This window comes from Ailuropoda melanoleuca, chromosome 1 (assembly GCF_002007445.2).
Source record: "Ailuropoda melanoleuca isolate Jingjing chromosome 1, ASM200744v2, whole genome shotgun sequence".
NCBI lineage: Eukaryota > Metazoa > Chordata > Mammalia > Carnivora > Ursidae > Ailuropoda > Ailuropoda melanoleuca.
The window spans coordinates 185355779-185373711 of record NC_048218.1 but is presented as its reverse complement, the minus strand read 5'-3'; the positions used below and the strand labels follow the sequence as shown (position 1 = coordinate 185373711).

The 17933-nt window shown below is 37.5% G+C and overlaps 1 protein-coding gene across 1 annotated transcript in view; it reads left to right on the top strand.

Moving 5' to 3' along the window:
* Nucleotides 1-17933, top strand: part of SLC13A1 (solute carrier family 13 member 1) — a 250421-nt gene that overhangs the window by 145920 nt on the left and 86568 nt on the right. The window contains exon 3 of the mRNA XM_019799434.2: nucleotides 9312-9399. Within this exon, the coding sequence (XP_019654993.1) occupies nucleotides 9382-9399 (18 nt within the window). The 5' untranslated portion in view covers nucleotides 9312-9381. The remainder of the gene's footprint in view (nucleotides 1-9311; nucleotides 9400-17933) is intronic.

Here is a 17933-nt window from a genome sequence, read left to right as displayed (position 1 = left end):
TGATTTCATAGATCACTTCATTCAGATTCTCCCACAGGGGCTACTTTCAAAGCACTGACCCTGATCTATAATCAAATTCACTGCCTGTCTGAGTCTGTCTCCTTGCAGTAGCAGAATCCTGCTGATACTGTAGTAAATACTGCTCCTCTGGAAGGGAACATTGTGTTTTAGGTCCTGGATTGTCCCGTAGAAGTGGTCAGAATGGCAAACATCGGGCAAAATCAACACTGCAAATTTTTCCCTACAAAAAGCAGATTATTTTGTTACTCTTAATGTATATTATTTACTAGTAAGGAATGAACATAGGATATACTATCGGACTGTTTGTATCTTTATGATGAGATGTTAAATTACAGTGGGATGGAGAGGTGACATTATCTTAGCGTGACCATGGTTTGAGTCAGCTTTTATCCATTAAGCTCAGTTGCTCCTCTTGTATATAAGGATTTGAATTAGAAAACTCAAATGTCCAACTTCAGTTTGGCTTCTGTATGTTTAACTCATATTACTGCTGGAATAATAAATATATCTGCTAGTGCATTCCCAAGCATAATTCATGTAGACTTAGTTTATATTCCAGAGATTGCTTAGCAATGATATACAATAAACTGTGCTTCTCCTGCGATACAAGGATGATATTGACCTCTTGATTAGACCTGACTTTGACATTTTCTTTTTTTTTTTTAATATTTTATTCATTTATTCAACAGAGATAGAGACAGCCAGTGAGAGAGGGAACACAAGCAGGGGGAGTGGGAGAGGAAGAAACAGGCTCCTAGCGGAAGAGCATGATGTGGGGCTTGATCCCATAACGCCGGGATCATGCCCTGAGCCGAAGGCAGACGCTTAACCGCTGTGCCACCCAGGAGCCCCTGACATTCTTTCTTAATTAATGGTGACAATTTGTTCTCTGAGTCATCCACACTCTGTGATTTGTGGCTAGATAGGTATAGATCTATCCTAAGGGTCACAGGACAGAGTTTTAGTTGGAAGAACTATAAGCAGGATTATATTCATGCCTTCAATTCTGTTAGTATCATACTGAATCCATTGCCAACATTTAAATATCAGGAAATTTCACATAAAAGATTATGTTACTGAGGGTATTTTTTGTTTTTTGTTTTTTTAAATCAGAGAAGTCTGATAGCCTGGGATCTGTAGCATCTCATGCCAACAAACTGGCCCTAGGACAGCTGTCTCCTCTAGTGGGCCGTCTATTTTCGATTTTACCAAGGTTCTCTGCTTGCTCTTCCTTTTGACGGTCTTGAACCCAAAGGCATTTGAGTTTGCAGTCCCTGCTTAAGGGAAGGATACTCACCTTAATTAAAATAATTCCTCCTCTGTGATGGAGGAGGCATGAATTTTGCAGGTACTTTCACCACAACTGCATTTTATTTTCTTAATGGGATGAAGCTCTGTGGCCTGTGAGTCAGCAAGTCTATCAGAATCATAAATAAAATCTCTCTCTAACAGAGACCATCTTGTCACTCAAACTAATATTTGACACTCAAAAATAGATTGTTTAAAATTCTTAGTGAAATTTTTAGTTAATCTTAAGATTCTATGAGTTCTCAGGATTTCTAAAATCCTCTGCACCATGAACTAATCTACTCAGGTCAATCTCCATTCCTTTTGCCACCTCATTCATTCCCTTTGACCAAAACCCTCTCCGCAGACCCTCCAAAGATCTCAAATCTTTATTTTTAGACTCCACTTAACTCTCAGTTTGTGCCATGGTGAAGGGGACCACGTGATGTAATTGTCTGGGACAGCCCCCAGAGTAATTATTAATAGCATCCCTTTTGTTCTCAAAAGTGTCCAGATTTGAGCAATAAAATAGATGGCTACCCTACCCTGGCTACCTCAATCCATAATGATTTCTGTTTGTGATTATCATAACACAGAATGATCCATGGTCTAGGATTTAACAATTATAATTTTCTTATTTAATAGCAGTCTTCTCTGAATGTGAAGAGTTCTTTTTATCAACATCAAATTGAATGGACACTGCTAAGTACCTACCGCCCATAGAAGGCAAATTTCTTTCTAATAACAATAATTTACTTCATATTTGTTTTCAGCACTTCTCAAAATGTGCTTTGGGGACTCCTGTGGGTCTACAAAATTCTTTTCTTTTCTTTTCTTTTTTTTTTAAAGATTTTATTTATTTATTTGACAGAGAGAGAGACAGCCAGCGAGAGAGGGAACACAAGCAGGGGGAGTAGGAGGGGAAGAAGCAGGCTTCCAGCAGAGGAGCCTCGATGTGGGGCTCGATCCCAGAACACCGAGATCACGTCCTGAGCTGAAGGCAGACGCTTAACGACTGAGCCACCCAGATGCCCCACAAAATTATTTTCATAATCAGACAAAGACATTATTTGCTCTTTCTTCTCTCACTCTCTCACTAGTATACAGTGGCATTTTCCAGAGGCAACATGACATGATATGGCAATAGATCGAATGCAGAGTCCAACTGTTTTCAGTCTCTAAAGAGATTTGCAAAAATGTGAAACAATACCATTATTTCACAGTTTTTTTGAAGAGTAAGTTTAGGCTTCTTAAAATATATTATTGATGTTAGCCTATAATGGGGTTATTATTTTGGGTTTTGAACAAATTGCTAAACATTTAAATTTTTTCTCACTTTTATTTTCTAATGGCATATAGGAAAATGTTTAGGTAAGAGTATAGAGGAGTTCTAAGACTGAACGTTTGAGAACTGCTGACAAAGTGCTTTTATACTTTTCAAATAATTTCACATTTATCATGTAATTTTCAGTCGTTTTATCTTTTTTTAAATTGAGATGTGATTCACATGCTGTAATGTTCACTCTTAAAGTGTAAATTCAGTGGCTTTTCATATATTTACAAAGTTCTACAATTATCACCACTATCTAATTTCAGCATATTTCATAACCAAAAAAGGAAACCCCAGACCCATTAGTAATTAACCTCCATTCTCCTCTTTCCCCGACCCCTGGCAACCAGTTATCTACTCTCTGTTTCTGTGGATTTGCCTATCCTGGGCGTTTCATCTATATGTTATTTTGTAATATGTAGCCTTTTATGTCTGGCTTCTTTTAGTTAGCATGTTATCCAGGTTTATCCACATTATAGTATTATCAGGATTTCATTCTACTTTATGGCTTAATAATATTCCATTATATGGATACACCAAATTTTCTTTATCCATTCATCACTCGGTGGACATTTGGAACATTTCCACTTTTCAAAATTCCTGTAAAAAATGCTCTTGTAAACATTCACGTGTAAGTTTTTGTGTGCGGACTTGTTTTGTTTCACTTGGATGTATACTTCAACATGGAATTGCTAGGTCATATGGCGACGCCATGTTTAACATTTGAGGAACTTCCAAACCGTTATTCAAAGCTGCTGCGTGATTTTACATTCGCACCAATCACGTATAGGGTTCAGTTCCTTTACATCCTTGCCAACATTTGTTATTATCTGCCTTTTTTTTTTTTATTGTAGCCACCCTAGTGAGTTTGAAGTAATATTCCATTACAGTTTGATTTGCATTTCTTCGGTGGTCAGTAATCTTAAGCATCTTTTTGTATGCATATTGGCCATTTATGTATCTTCTTTATGGCAATGTCTATTGAAATCTCTTGCCCATTTTTTAAAAATTGTATTATTTGTGTTTTTATTGTTGAGTTGTAATTAAAAAAAATATATTCTAGGTACTACACCTTTAACAGATATATGATTTTTAAATATTTTCTCTCATTTTGCAGGCTGTGTTTTCACTTTTTTTTTTTTTTAAGATTTTATTTATTTATTCGACAGAGATAGAGACAGCCAGCGAGAGAGGGAACACAAGCAGGGGGAGTGGGAGAGGAAGAAGCAGGCTCATAGCAGAAGAGCCCGATGTGGGGCTCGATCCCATAACGCCGGGATCACGCCCTGAGCCGAAGGCAGACGCTTAACCGCTGTGCCACCCAGGCGCCCCTGTTTTCACTTTCTTGATAGGTCTTTGGAGCACAGAAGTTTTTAATTTTGATGAAATCCAATTTGTCCAGTTTTTCTTTGGTTACTTGTGGTTTTGGTATCATATCTAAAGAAAACAATGCCAGGGGTGTCAAGGGTTGGAGAAATGGGTGAGGTGGTCAAAAAATAAAAATTTCCAATTATAAAATAAGTAAGCCATGGGCATGTAATGTACCACATTGTGACTATAGTTAATACTACTGTATTGTACATTTAAAATTACTAAGAGAGTAGATCTTTAAAGTTCTCATCACAAGGAAAAAAAATTTGTAATTATGTGTGGTGATGGATTTTAATTAGACTCCTGGTGTCTATTTCTCAATAGATATAAATATCCCAAACCATTATGCTATACACTTGGAACTAATATAAAAAAGTTTATATCTCAGTTAAAAGGATAAACTAGATAAAGCCAACAACAACATGAGTGAATGAATGAATGAATGAGTGAATAGGTAAATGAAGGAAAATAAATAAATGAACAAACTGATGCCAAATCTAAGGTCACAGGTATTTAAACCAATGTTTCTTCTATAGTTTTAGCTCTTACATTTAGTTCTTTGATCCATTTTGAATTTATTTTTGTATATAGTGTCAGGCAGGGGTGCCACTTCATTTTTTTTGCATATGGATATACAGTTGTCTCAGCACTATTTATTGGAAAGACTCTTCTTTCCCCCATTGAATTATCTTCTTCACTTTCATGAGAGTAGTTTTACTTTTACCTCAGTTTTCATTACTTCCAAGTCAGTCTCGACCAATTGTGCCTTTCACTCAAGTTCAAAGTGCACATTCCTGGACAGAGCACTGGCTGCCAGATAATTAGTGAAAACATGTGACAATGAAGTCAATCCTGAGAGACAGTTTACTCAATGTCTATGAAACATCTTCCAGGATGAGTGATCACAGCAAACTGCTGGGTCTATGAAAAGATGAATGAGTCTGTGTAAAATCATCTTTGTGTTTCCTTTGTACTATATAGATTGGATTTCTTGAGGCTCCATATAGCATAGGTTTGCTCAAAGCTGTTTCGATAGCAAATCTCTTGGCTATTTATTTGGATTGACTTTGGATAGTTTCTTTTATATTGTTAATAGTTTGCTTTTTTTTTTTTTACTTTTAGGAGAAACAGAATCAAAAGTTAGAAATCTGTATATTTTTCTAGAAAATTTTGAGAATTCTACATTTTTTTGAAAGAGAAATTTTAATGTACATACTGAAAAGAAATTCTTTGACTATAAATCAGTTCTAGAAATATAGAACGTAAGAGCTATGAGATCATATAAATCCTTGATTTTTAAAGGGACAATAATCAAGCCTACAAAGACAAATTTATTTATTTGGGGAATGCCCACAGAGAAGTAATAAGGCAATGAGGAATGATGGTAGGAGATTATAGCTAAGGTCTTGAAAGAGCGGAAAAATTGAAGGAACTTTAAAACTTGCAGTATAATCCAGATACAATACATATTTATAGAACTTATCTACTTAGTAAACAACTGGAGTGCTTCTCCCCATATAAAAGAGTTGACCTATCAGCTATCATAATAATACATTAGCTAACCCAACAGGAATAAGGCAGCAAGATTAAGATGAAAACAGTTACCACAAGGCTTTCAGACCAAGGGAGTATCTCAATAAGGATGAAAATCAAGTAATTGTCTTCTAGGAAAGTATGGGATGAGGGAATAGCAGAAAACTGCCTTGAATGTTTTAGATATGGAGAGAGTGTTGAAGTTGAGAGTGATTAAATTGGCCATTGAAAGACGAATTTTATACATGGCCAAATCTTAGAATAATGCTCCAAGTAGAATAAAAATCAGATATAGAGAATATGGGTTTTGGGTGGAGGGTACTCACACCCCTTCCCCTCTGGCAACCGCCAGTTTATTCTCCATATTGATGAGTCTGTTTCTGCTCTTTGTTTGTTTGTTCATTTGTTTTGTTTTTTAGATTCCACATATAAGTGAAATCATATGGTGAAAGTGAAATCATATATACCACATCTTCTTTATTCACTCATCTGTCATTGGAAATTTAGGTTCCTGCCGTATGTTGGCTATTGTAAATAATGCTGAAATAAACATGAGGTGCATATTATCTTTTCAAATTAATGCTTTCATTTTCTTTGGGTAAATAACCAATAATAGAATTACTGGGTAATATAGTATTTCTATTTTTAATTTTTCAAGGTATGTGCTTGGGTCTTTATAATTTCAGGTGATGCCTCCTTCCCATGAGGGGAAGGTCTGAGATCCATTCACTCTCTCAGCCTTGGTCCTTCCCATTCCAGGCTCTCTCCTTCTCCAGGAACCTCTGCCAAGATCCCCAAGTGGCTGATGCTGAGTCTGCCCAGGAGATAACATCCCTATAAAAGAAAAGAGAGGAAGGAGTGGGGAGGAAAAATACTAGTGGTTTCCAACACTACTCGGTTCATACTAACTCTACATGGGATCTCTTGGAGTTTATGGAGTCACATATATGCATTCACACATATTTAATACTGATAACATTTATTTTCTAGAAAATATGAACATTTCTAATTTTTGAGTAATTACTGATGGGTAGTCCTTCTTTCTTTGGAGAAAACCATGATATAATAAGTATAATTACTAATACTTCTTAACCAGACAAAACCATAGTTTAAAGTATAGAGGAAGAACTTGTTTACTGAAGTTGAGAGTAACTTATGCCTTAGAAAAAATGGTTTATGTGCTTTTTGGCATTTATGGTAGCCAAGGAGTGGAGGGTGGGTAGACATAATCAGATGTGTAACAAAAACTTCTGGGAAGGTAGATTTCAAAAATTTTTAAAGAACTGTGGATTTGTGCTTAAAGATAGACAGGACAATGCCATCCCTATTGCCAACTAGGCAAAAGTCGTTGCTATTAACTATACATCAGTGAGTGTGATGTCAATCTTGGGCCAGGTTCTAGAATGGACTACATTTTACTAAAAGTACTTGTCTACTAAAAGAAGACAGTTCAGTAGACCTGAGTTAATGGGGATCCAAGAGCTGCTTTCTAATGCAAAGATGTTAGCTTGAAGGGAATTATCTGGAGAAAGGAATCTGTTGAATATAGTATCAATGATTTTAGATAAAAATATGGAGGGTACTATCATTAAATATGTATATAGCATGTATGTGATGAATGACAGAAGTCATGGACATTTAAAATGTGTAAAAATCTAAGATAGAAATTCATAGGGAAATTTTTCCATATTTTTCAGTGTGACAACATAGGGATTACTAAGCTATACCTCATAGAAAAATATTTTGGACATTTATTGGATAGTAAGCTCAAAATGTTTCAGCAATGTAATAGGGCAATGCAAAATGGACTCTGTAGTGCAGCTTGCATTACTCTAAGAACCACATGAGAACTGCTCCTGTCTGCCCAACAGCATCTGCAATAGAGCGCTGAACTCAGGTAATAGAGTTCAAAACCTCTATTGGTCAGGGATAGAGAAAAAACTAGTTCATGCTTTTAATCTGAGATGAGTGCCCAGGATAGTGGAAGGACTTAAAGTTTGAAACCTGAGAAACAGTTGAAGCAAATGGGACAAAGGAAGACTTCAAGAATATAAAGGCTGTCATTGTGGAAGAATAGCTGGATTTCCACCTCCACTAGCCCAATGATCCCAAAAAACAAAATTTAAAAAGTAGTTGGAGGGAAAAGGAAGACAAGTTTTGGCTCAATCTCAGGAAAGAGAATCTAACAAAGAAGTGAGGGGTTATTTAAATGTGGAATGAGGGATGACTCATCCATGGTTAGAGCCACTCAAGAATGGGCTAGGGGCACCTGGCTGGCTCAGTCAGAAGATCATGTGACTCTTGATCTCAGGGTCATGAGTTTGAGCTCAACATTGGGTGTAGAGATTACATACATACATACATATATTAGTTAGGAAAAAAAGAGAATGGGCCAAAAAACCAAGCAAACAAATGGGCTTTTCAGCACCAATGTGTCACAGGGGCCTAAACAATTTTCCAAACAAGAGATACTGAGATTCCCCAAATGTAGAGAAAACACATTAGGCCAAGACTCTTACTGTGAGAATTTCTACTTAGTTATTTTAGGGACTATGAACATGGAGATTGTTGTGAATGGTAACAGAGCAGTCAGAATTAGTTACCCTCCCACAGCACATGTCTTATGCTCTAAGCCATGAGGAGTTCCTGGCCGTATGCGTGGCATCTTCCCCATTTGATGGTAAGCTCTCTTGTGGAGGCACCTTATCTTATTCACATCAATTCACTCACTTAGAAGGGTCCATTCAATTAGCCTCATTTCTTTTAAAATCTCCCAGAATTTAAACTACTCACCACTGTCATTTTATATCATGTTTATCCAGGCCAAAAGTATAAATTAACCTGTGTCCTCATGGTCTGTAAATTAATGTGGTTTAACTGCACAATCATATAAATCGAGAGGAAAATATTGTTCTGAAAATGTACCACTGTGAATCTGTGGTTAAAGAAAATGGATGAAAATGTAACCATAAATAACTTGTGAGAATAAATGTTGGTATCTTTCTTCATAAGGTCTTAAGTTGTCACAAGGCACACATTAACTTCTTATAAACAATGAATTTCCTCTATAAGTAACCATTTTGAACCAAAAGCTGCCAAACCCAAATAATAAAAGCCATGTGGTGAAGAATAGTGAATGCTGTAGCTATGCCAACAGAAAATTACTGCAAGAGGGCAGCCTGGCTAACTTCCTGTGTTCATGTTAATGACACATTGTGAAATATTCTACACTTAGGTAAAAAATAACTTCCAAGGAAGATGGGTCAGCTTGACAGTAAGCTGGGTTATATCAATGCCACTTACTTCCTACACTTAAAATGAAATCACTGTTAGGAACTATGTTAACCCTTTCTCTCTTCACTGTCATCAAGGACAGAGATGTTTCAAGCTCAAATGGACAATATTTTTCATGATAAAAATGTTGGGAGAAATGCCAGTGTTTTATCTGAGAGAGAAAAAACAGACATAATGGCTGTGAACAATAGTGAATTTCATAGCACAACTGAGATTACCAGGGCAAAATGTTTACCTCAGTGGTTTCTTCAAACTGGTCTCTGTGGCTATACCCAAAAGCAGTTTCTGACTGCCTGCTTTGAACCATAGGAAATCCTACTGACTTTACAAGAGGACTGAACACGTGGATCAGCTGGGATCCTGTGGTCTGTTTCTGTGGCTCCTCAGCTTCCACTGCAGGGAGTCCTAGAATCAATCATACGCAATCCTCTTTTTAAGTAGAGCACCTTAAACTCTGGTCTGCTTTCCCATCCAGATGCTGACAATACCTGCTACATCCAAGAGTCCTGGGTTCACCCCTGAAGACACTACGGATTATCACAAGGATGACAATACTGTCTCATGTGCGTAGACAACTGGAACATGACTGTTACATAAGGTGATTGGGCAGGTAGGGAGGAATGGGCAGGGAGCAGAAGTAAACAGAGTTCTAGACTATTCACCTTTCTTTTCTAATGGTATGCCAAGTATTCCAGAATGTCCTTTCTCCTCTTTCCTCCTTCTCCACTTTTCCCTCTTCCTCCCTCCATCCCTAAATTTTTCCCTTTTATTTCCCAGAGAGCCCAAGATAAATACACGGTTAGCCTTCGTCAAAGGGAAACATTCCTCCCACCCAAGTAGAGGGTGTGACCAGTTGTGTCTGGGCTGGAGTACTAAGGTGTTCTGGCAACTGTTTTTTTTGCTGGAAATGGGTCCTCTTTTGGAATGTGCTTTGCTTCTCAGTTCGTGGGAGTTCAGGTCCTCACCTCATAGGACACAGTTCAATCTTCAATGTTCAGTCAGCCATTTACTTCAGGGCATTGGAGGAATGATTACTGAAGTTGTGGTTAATAATCAGTGTACCAATTTAGGTGTTTAAGAGTTGCACAGGAATCTGGAGACTCCAGGGTAGATTTTCCTTCCCACGTAATGACTTTATCCTTTATATTAGGAAACAAAAATTAAAACTGATACAGTTAATTGGTGTGGGCCTGGAAATTTTACTATATACATCATCTGTATGTTTCACTTTCATCAAGAAAATTCATCATCTTAAAGAATACAAAAGTGAAAAAAATATTAAAAATTACTAAGGAAAATGACCACTAGATGCTAGTTAGGGAGGGAAAAATTATCTTAGTTTTCATTCGGGGGGTATAGCTCAAATACAGTACTCAGAGAATAAACCGTTCATGGTGCAATGTCTAGAATTCATGGAATTTATAATGTAACCAGAATATATAAATGGAGATGCACCATGAGTGAGTGTCAGAATTAGGGACTTGTTGAAGCTTAGAAAAAAATGACTATGAGGAGAAATTCTGACCTGTATTTTTTGACTTGATAGTAACAACAATAACAATTGACTAAAAGTGCCATGCACTTTGAACTCTAAAAATTCTAAGAATGAAAATAGAAACACACAGTGAAAGCATTCTGACTTTTTTTCCTAGTTGAAGTGTATACTGAGTATACACACTTTCTTATCTGAGCATTTACAGGTACATTTGCAATGGAGCACATATTCCCCCATTAAACAAGCCACATCTCTTTGCAAACTTAATACGCAGTTGAAGAACTATTCTTATTTTTTTAATTCAAATTCAATTAGCCAACACACAGTAGATCATTAGTTTCAGATATAGTGTTCAACAATTCATCAGTTTTGTATAACATCCAGTGCTCATCTTATAAACCATACTCTATCAGCAATGAGGCTAATTGGTTCTCATTTACCTATATTTGTAGGTAAGTTTAGAGAAACTTTTCATGGAGTTTTCACTTGTCCCTAGCACCTTGTTAGGGACATAAAAGGGAGTAAATTAATGTCCCCTGTACTCAGAGAGTTTACAGTCTTATTGAGGATTTAAGATTTACATGTATTATTAAAATAGTAATTAGTGTATGCCAGTTTATTCCAGGCCAGACTGTATCTTACAAATACCAAGTCAATGATTCTCAAATATTAGTGTGCATGAAAACTATGTAGGGAGCCAACTAAACATGCAGCCATCTTTTGACCCAACAGGGCAGGGAGTCTGTACCTTCATCTAGCACTCCAGATTATTTGGATGTATTTGGCCCAATGAGACTCTTGGGTGGGTGTGTGGAAAGTCAGGAATTGTCAGGACAGATCTATAGAAGGCAGCAGATTTGAGATGAGTCTACAAGTCACACTTCAAGGATTGGTGGGATTTAAATATAGAGAAGGGAAGTATATTCTTGGAAGAGGGAAAGGCCTGAAGAAAAGCACAAATTTGGGAACAAACGTGGCATAAGAAAGAGAAACCCAGAAGACAAGGCTGAGGGAAGCATGTAGGATAGCCACATAAAAGCTGGTTTCCATTCCCCTCAGATTGATTGTCTACACAACTTACTTATCCTGAACAGTCTAACTTCTTTATGAAGGCATTCAGTGTACATACAGAAGGAATCTTTCTTTCTCTTTATGCTTATGCTTGGACCCAAGTTTCACATGTTATGTTCAATCATAAGGCTCAAGGAGCATAAGAAAAGCAAACCCTAGAGCTTCAATTTCTAAGCCAACCAAATCATGTGTCTGTATACAAATTCTAGATCTGATGATTTAGTGTTTAGTGTCACATTCATAGTCATTATGGTAGACATATGTCATAGTACAAAAAAAAATCATTGCCTTAGGAACCAGAAAGAACTGGGTTTACATCATTATTATATCATGTAGTGCCTGGAACATTTTACTTGGCCTCTTTGAATTTTAGTTTCCAAATCTGTAAAAGAGAAATAATTATAACAACACCTATAATACCAATACCTTGTATTAGGTTTTGAAGCTTAAATGAGGTGGTGGTGTAACTCCCTGGCACATAGTAAATAACTGTGAATGAGTGAATAATGTTTCTAATATTTTTATATTTGTGAAGTACGTGTTTTAAATGAATTAATCCATGATTGCGCATTGGTATAATTCACTTTAGGTCAAATAGGTCAAACATAGCACGGTTGTGACGTATTAAGAAAGATTTATGTTTTTCTGTACCAAGAAGAGGTGCACTTTGACAGTTGTAGACCTGGTTAACAATGTGCTGTGATTTGAAGGACACCCTAAGATATGTTTCCAAGGGGCCCACAGTCTCCCATTAGGAGTGTCATTCTCTCATGTCTCTTGGAGAAGTTTGTAGCTCACATCAGTGACTTCTCCTGTCACATCTCTGCTCTGGACATAAAGGAAAGGTGGACCGATTTTGTAATAAGGGGTACCCACAGAAGACTGAGCTGGCTAAAGCCTCGGGCCACAGTAGGAGGGTCCTGCAAACCTTAGTCTGGTGAGGAAAGTACCAGAATAGAGAAAATAGGGCACAGAAAGGAGCCACTGACAAATGTCAAGAGTTTTCCCTTCAATCTCTGTCTGGTTTGAGTGCCACTGTTCCCTCATTTCTGCTAAATGTCACACAAATGCCTTTTCATTTTGGGTGTCATCTCATAAAGTAAAAACCTCTAAGATAAGAAAGTGAGGCTCAAATGGTCTCACCAGGTGGCCTAAGGAAATTTAAGAACAGAAGTGGTTTCTTAAAAAAAAAAAATCATGCAATGAACTGTACAGTGTATTACATAGAAAAAAAGAAGTATTGAAATGGTTTTGAGTAACTCTGTTCCTTTAATGTGGTTTCTAACACTTTTTATTATTATTGCTCACTATTCATTACTATCGTTTGTCATTACCCTCTCTTTTTTTTACGTAAGAAATTCAAGATATAATGGCCTTTCTGGTTTGGAGACTTTTGTTTCTGTTTACTCTGCTGATTTTCCTGAATCACTATCTGTGATGTGTCTTTAGACATTAGACATTTAGAGGGAAAAAATGCTTTCTCATCTACATTAATAATATGGCGAGTGTTGGTGAAAGAATTATCTTCTTTGATAGGAAGAGAAAGCAGAGTTACATTAGCGAGGAATTAGAAATAAGGTCTAAATGCTAACCATAGATTACACCAAAGTAAGGTTATTTATACCAAGAGAAATTGACTATAAATTATGGAAAGAAATGTGTTCTGTTTATACCTAGGGCTGGGTGCATAATAGTTGTTTAGTTGAACTGTATTGGGTTATTAATTTACAACATAATGAGAAACAAACCAGAGTCCTTAGCCCTGAGCAGTATTAAAATACATCCTCCATATCACCGTTAGAACCATACCCATCTTCACACATGTGCTTACGCACACATACACACACACCCACATACACACTCACCCCTTGGATGGCCGTAATGACTCATCTCTGTGCAGATTCCCTGTTAATTATCTAGTCATTATCAGCACAATAGTATTCTTAATCCTAAAAGAGTGGAACAGGGGAGGGCTTATATAAGGCTTTATGATAACTTTTGGTTTTCTATCAAAAGAGGCAATAGGGTTCAAGAAATACACAGAACTTTGCTTTCAAACAGTAGATAAATCATTTTGCAACTGAATGTGGTACTGGGGAGAAAAATGCAGCTCAACATCAGAAGCAGTGTTATCTTGTGAATGAGTGCAGAGAATTCCTGAATGAAAGAGGTCAGGGGCTCTCCTCTGAACCAAATTTCATGTAGGCAGTATAGAGCGCTGCCTCAACACATTATCTGAGAAGCGCTAGAAAAATCCATCTGTACCAAAACCTTTACCTTTCACACTGCCATACACTGAAATTCCTACTACTGGAATTGCTGTTTCATTTCACACACTGAAAATGCACTTTCTTAAAAAGGGCATTGGAGGCATCCGATAGAGATTGCCCGAGGCACCACCCAAGTGCGGAGCCCAGAAGTCAGGGGACATGAAAAGGGACAGAGGGAGCTCACTGTGGGCAAACTCAATGAAACTCAGAATTTTGCCTTCTCCTAGATATGGCCAGTCAATATTCTAGTTAACATGAGCAAATTAAATGGGGAAAGAACAGTTGTATCTTTCAAAAGTCACACTACCAAGTGGCGTGTGATTTATTGCAAACACTCTTGGGTTTATCTCTCCACGTTAATTGTGACAGTAAAACAATAAAAATCAAGATTTAATTTTAACTCATGTTGATCAGTCTGGGGCAGTAAATGATGATGATGGGCTGGAGAAATATTAATCCACGTTGGTTATTTAACATCTACCTTATTTTGAGAAGAACACTATCAAAGGCTCCTGCTCAGGACAATGAAAGTCCTCAGTCATATTTTAGTTTATCGCCGGTTTCTCCTCATAGTTTTCACTCTGTTGGTTTTACTGCCATTGCCAATCATCGTTCGCACCAAGGTAAGTGAACCTGGAGAACAGGCTGGTGGATTTCCTGGTTTATTTAATTGTCCTTTATTGTTTCTATGTAATTGCCTAATTCAGAGCTGCTTGGGGGGTGGCGGCACTTTGAGTTGGAAGTCAGGATGGTCATACATTGTGTTTTGTCCTTTTTTCTCCTTTTTAATGGCTAATGTTGGTTGATTCTCAGTATGACTAGCTGGAATCATTAAATAACATATTCAGTCAGAATTGTTCTCTGTCTGGCAACTAGATGAGAGGAAGAGCAAAGGAGCACAACACTTGAGATCTTGTCATTCTGGTTATCAGTCTCCAAGGAGGATCCTGGGTTAGCACATTCCATCTCCCAAGCCCAGGCAATAATGTGATATTGGGGGAAGAGCTAGAAAACAACCGGGAGCCCCAGGGTCTAGCACAGACTAATTTACTTGTCTGCTCTATGGCTTGGAGTGGGTGTAGAAATATAGTTTCCTTATGGGATGAGAAAACATTGAAAGCATGAAGTAATTTTCCTTGGTTAATCAGAAAATTTAATGAATTATTGCACCATGTTCTGATCATTTGAAATTTTATTTCATTTTGGTATACTTATAAGCATTTTTCTGTTTGCTTTTAACTGTAGTCATTCTACTAAATCCAGAACGATAAACCCAGGACATTTTTAATCCCATGCTAAAATGATCCGAATCAGCAAACATTTAATGAGCACCTTCTGTATACCAGGCATGATGAGTGTCAGTTGGTAGGAAGACAACCACTAGAGCTAGGCTCTCTGCATTAGGTCCCAGGTATACCACTTACAAGCTGAGTGACCTGGGCAAATTAGTTAACTTCTCTATGCTTCTGTTTTCTCATATGTAAGATTGGGATAGTAACAGGCTTGCTGTGAGGATTAAATGCATAAGCACTCATCAAGTACTTACTTGGAGCAGTGGCTGCTGCTCCCCCACAGTAAGTAGGGCCACAAGAGTCTCCCTAAATGTGTTGACCCACAGCTGGTACAATTCCCACCACCCCATGATGCCTTTCTGATGCTCTTCTCTAACAAGTATTAATCAAGGTTTTACCAGTCTGGGTTAAAATAGAATCACAGTAATTATAATACGATGGATCCTCAAAAGTCTGCCCTGAAATGTCTGCCACTGCTCTGGGAGCCTCTGAAAGAGATTCATGTGAGCTAATGAAAAGTCCTTTTTGATTCTACCAAGGTCTCTTCTGTCTGCAAAGTTGGAGAAGGGACCGGTCTCTGCTGCCCCTGGTTATGGGTTGTCTGCTGCAGAGGGCAACCACCCAGCTCTAGCAGCTTCCTTGGCTGGGCCTGTCCTCACACTGATACCTCACAGTTCCCTGTTGAGGAAGGGAAGGACTACCCACCCTTTTTGGTCAAACATCTTTCTGAACCCTCAAAGCCTTAAAGAATTTCTAGTGAAAACAATAGCCACAGTCCGTTGTTTTGGTTTGGTTGGTGTTGTTTTTCAAATTTTGTGTGATTAATCTTTCCATCACCCCATTCTCCTCCCACTCCAGCTACTTCTAAAGACTCCTATATGAGTCTCTGGTAGCCACTAGATGACAAATTTGAGTCACAGACACAGGACTCTCATCTGAATGCTCAACTGAAACCCCCTTCAAAGACTTGTTACTCTACTATGCATGATGGTCTTTTCTTCTAACTCCCCTGGTCTCATGGGATTCCTAGACCTGGCTAATTCTCCTATTCTGTGAATACATCCTGGCTCATACCTGGACCCCTGCTATATTTTAATATTTCTGGGTTAGTTTCAGCATAAGTCCTTACTTAGGGCAGAGAAAATCAGAATAAGCTAGTCAATACAAACTTGGGCTGTGACTGCATATCATCTGTGCTGCTTCTTTGACGCACACATGCATGACACTTTGATTATCTTCCATAATTTTCAGAGAAAGTGAATATAAATTCTTTGAAAGGGAGAACAACTAAATAAATAAAAAGCAGTGGTTTCCGTGCATGATTCATTAATCAGAAAGTGTATTCTTGCCAAGAAATTCAGTCATTGATTTTTTTTTCCAAGGTGCTATGACAAGAGTACGTTAGGTCTGTGGAGAAACCAGGGACCTGGCATCAAGTTGCATTTGATGAACTGTGTTCCTCTTTCCTTTTCCTCTAATCAACTCATTTGTTAAAACTCAGTCAGTGTTAATGTGAAGGTTTTTTCCTAGTACAATAACATGATTTCATTTTTGGCTATTTCAAATGCATATTTAATCATTCAATCAACTGCTAAACAAACTCAGAGAATATTATTTTAACTCTTACTTACAATGAAAGCAGAACTTTATTTTCAAAGAATATGGGCCTTTGGAGGGTATGAACTTAAAGCAGAGGCTACACTTTGACATGGATACAAATCAATCAATTGTAACTTTCAGGTTACTGAACTGGAGAGCACAATGGTTCTAAATGCTAAGTAATAGAACAACCAAAGAATTCAAACAAAACAAAATATCAATCTATATTACGTAGAATGAACAATGAATTACTGACTTTTTTTTCATTTTTCTACTGATTATTGAGTTGTTTCTATAGACTGGCTTTAACCCTTATGTTGATTCCATCCCAGTTCAGAAATGTGGCATCAATGATAAGAAACCCTCAGTGGTTTTGCAATGTAATGTTCAAAGTGAAGGAGAAGGGATTCCCTTTGCAGAGCATTCCTCTGTTCTAGACATTCTGCCAGATGCTTTATCCAAATTATCTTATTTAACCTTCACTACAAATCAATAAGACAATCACATATGTTCTGTCATTCCCATTTTGCTCTGAGGAAATTGATGCTTAAAGATATATGACCCACAAAGATCACATAGATGCTGTAGAAACTGGATTTAAACACAGATTCTGTCAGAACTCAGAATTCATGCTTTAACAGTGGTTATGTTTTAGTCTTTTCTATATTTGTATTTTTGAAGATTTACCCTCTATTTTGAAGAGTTATATAAAGTGTGGCTTGATAGTCATCAACAGCACGGGTGTTTCTCTTTGTGATAATACTTTTGACAGGTCAAACCACAGATGATGTGTATCTTAGCCATTTCCTCAATTGACCACATGCTACTCAATGTCTTCAAGGTAGAACATTGCAGTGATTCTAACCACTGGGGACAGGTCTATGAGGACTGAAGTAGCAGTCTTGCGTGTCATTTGCTGAGTGTCCCAGAACCCCAGCTATACACGTAGGTCATGTTGGCTTGTCAGGATATGCTGCCCCTGTCCCAGAACCCCAGCTATACAAGTAGGTCATGTTGGCTTGTCAGGATATGCTGCCCCTTCCCTTCATACCTGTGCCTAGATTTTCACCTGGAGTCACAGCATTAGGCTGGCATCTTAATATCTTCTAGTTGTAAGAAATTTTAAGACTGTGTTTTTCAATGTTTTTCTGGAAATTTTATAGCAAAGAAGAATATGCTCACAGGCTTAAGTCAAACAGGAGCTCAAATTTAATCCTTACGAATTAGGTATAATTATTAGTCCAATTCTGAAGATTAGAAACAGAGACAGAAACAAGTAAATAGATTATCAAAATGTGGACATATAGATGTTTCCAATCAACATCTGTCTGACTCTAGAGCTGGATTTCAACCACAACTGAATATCTGTG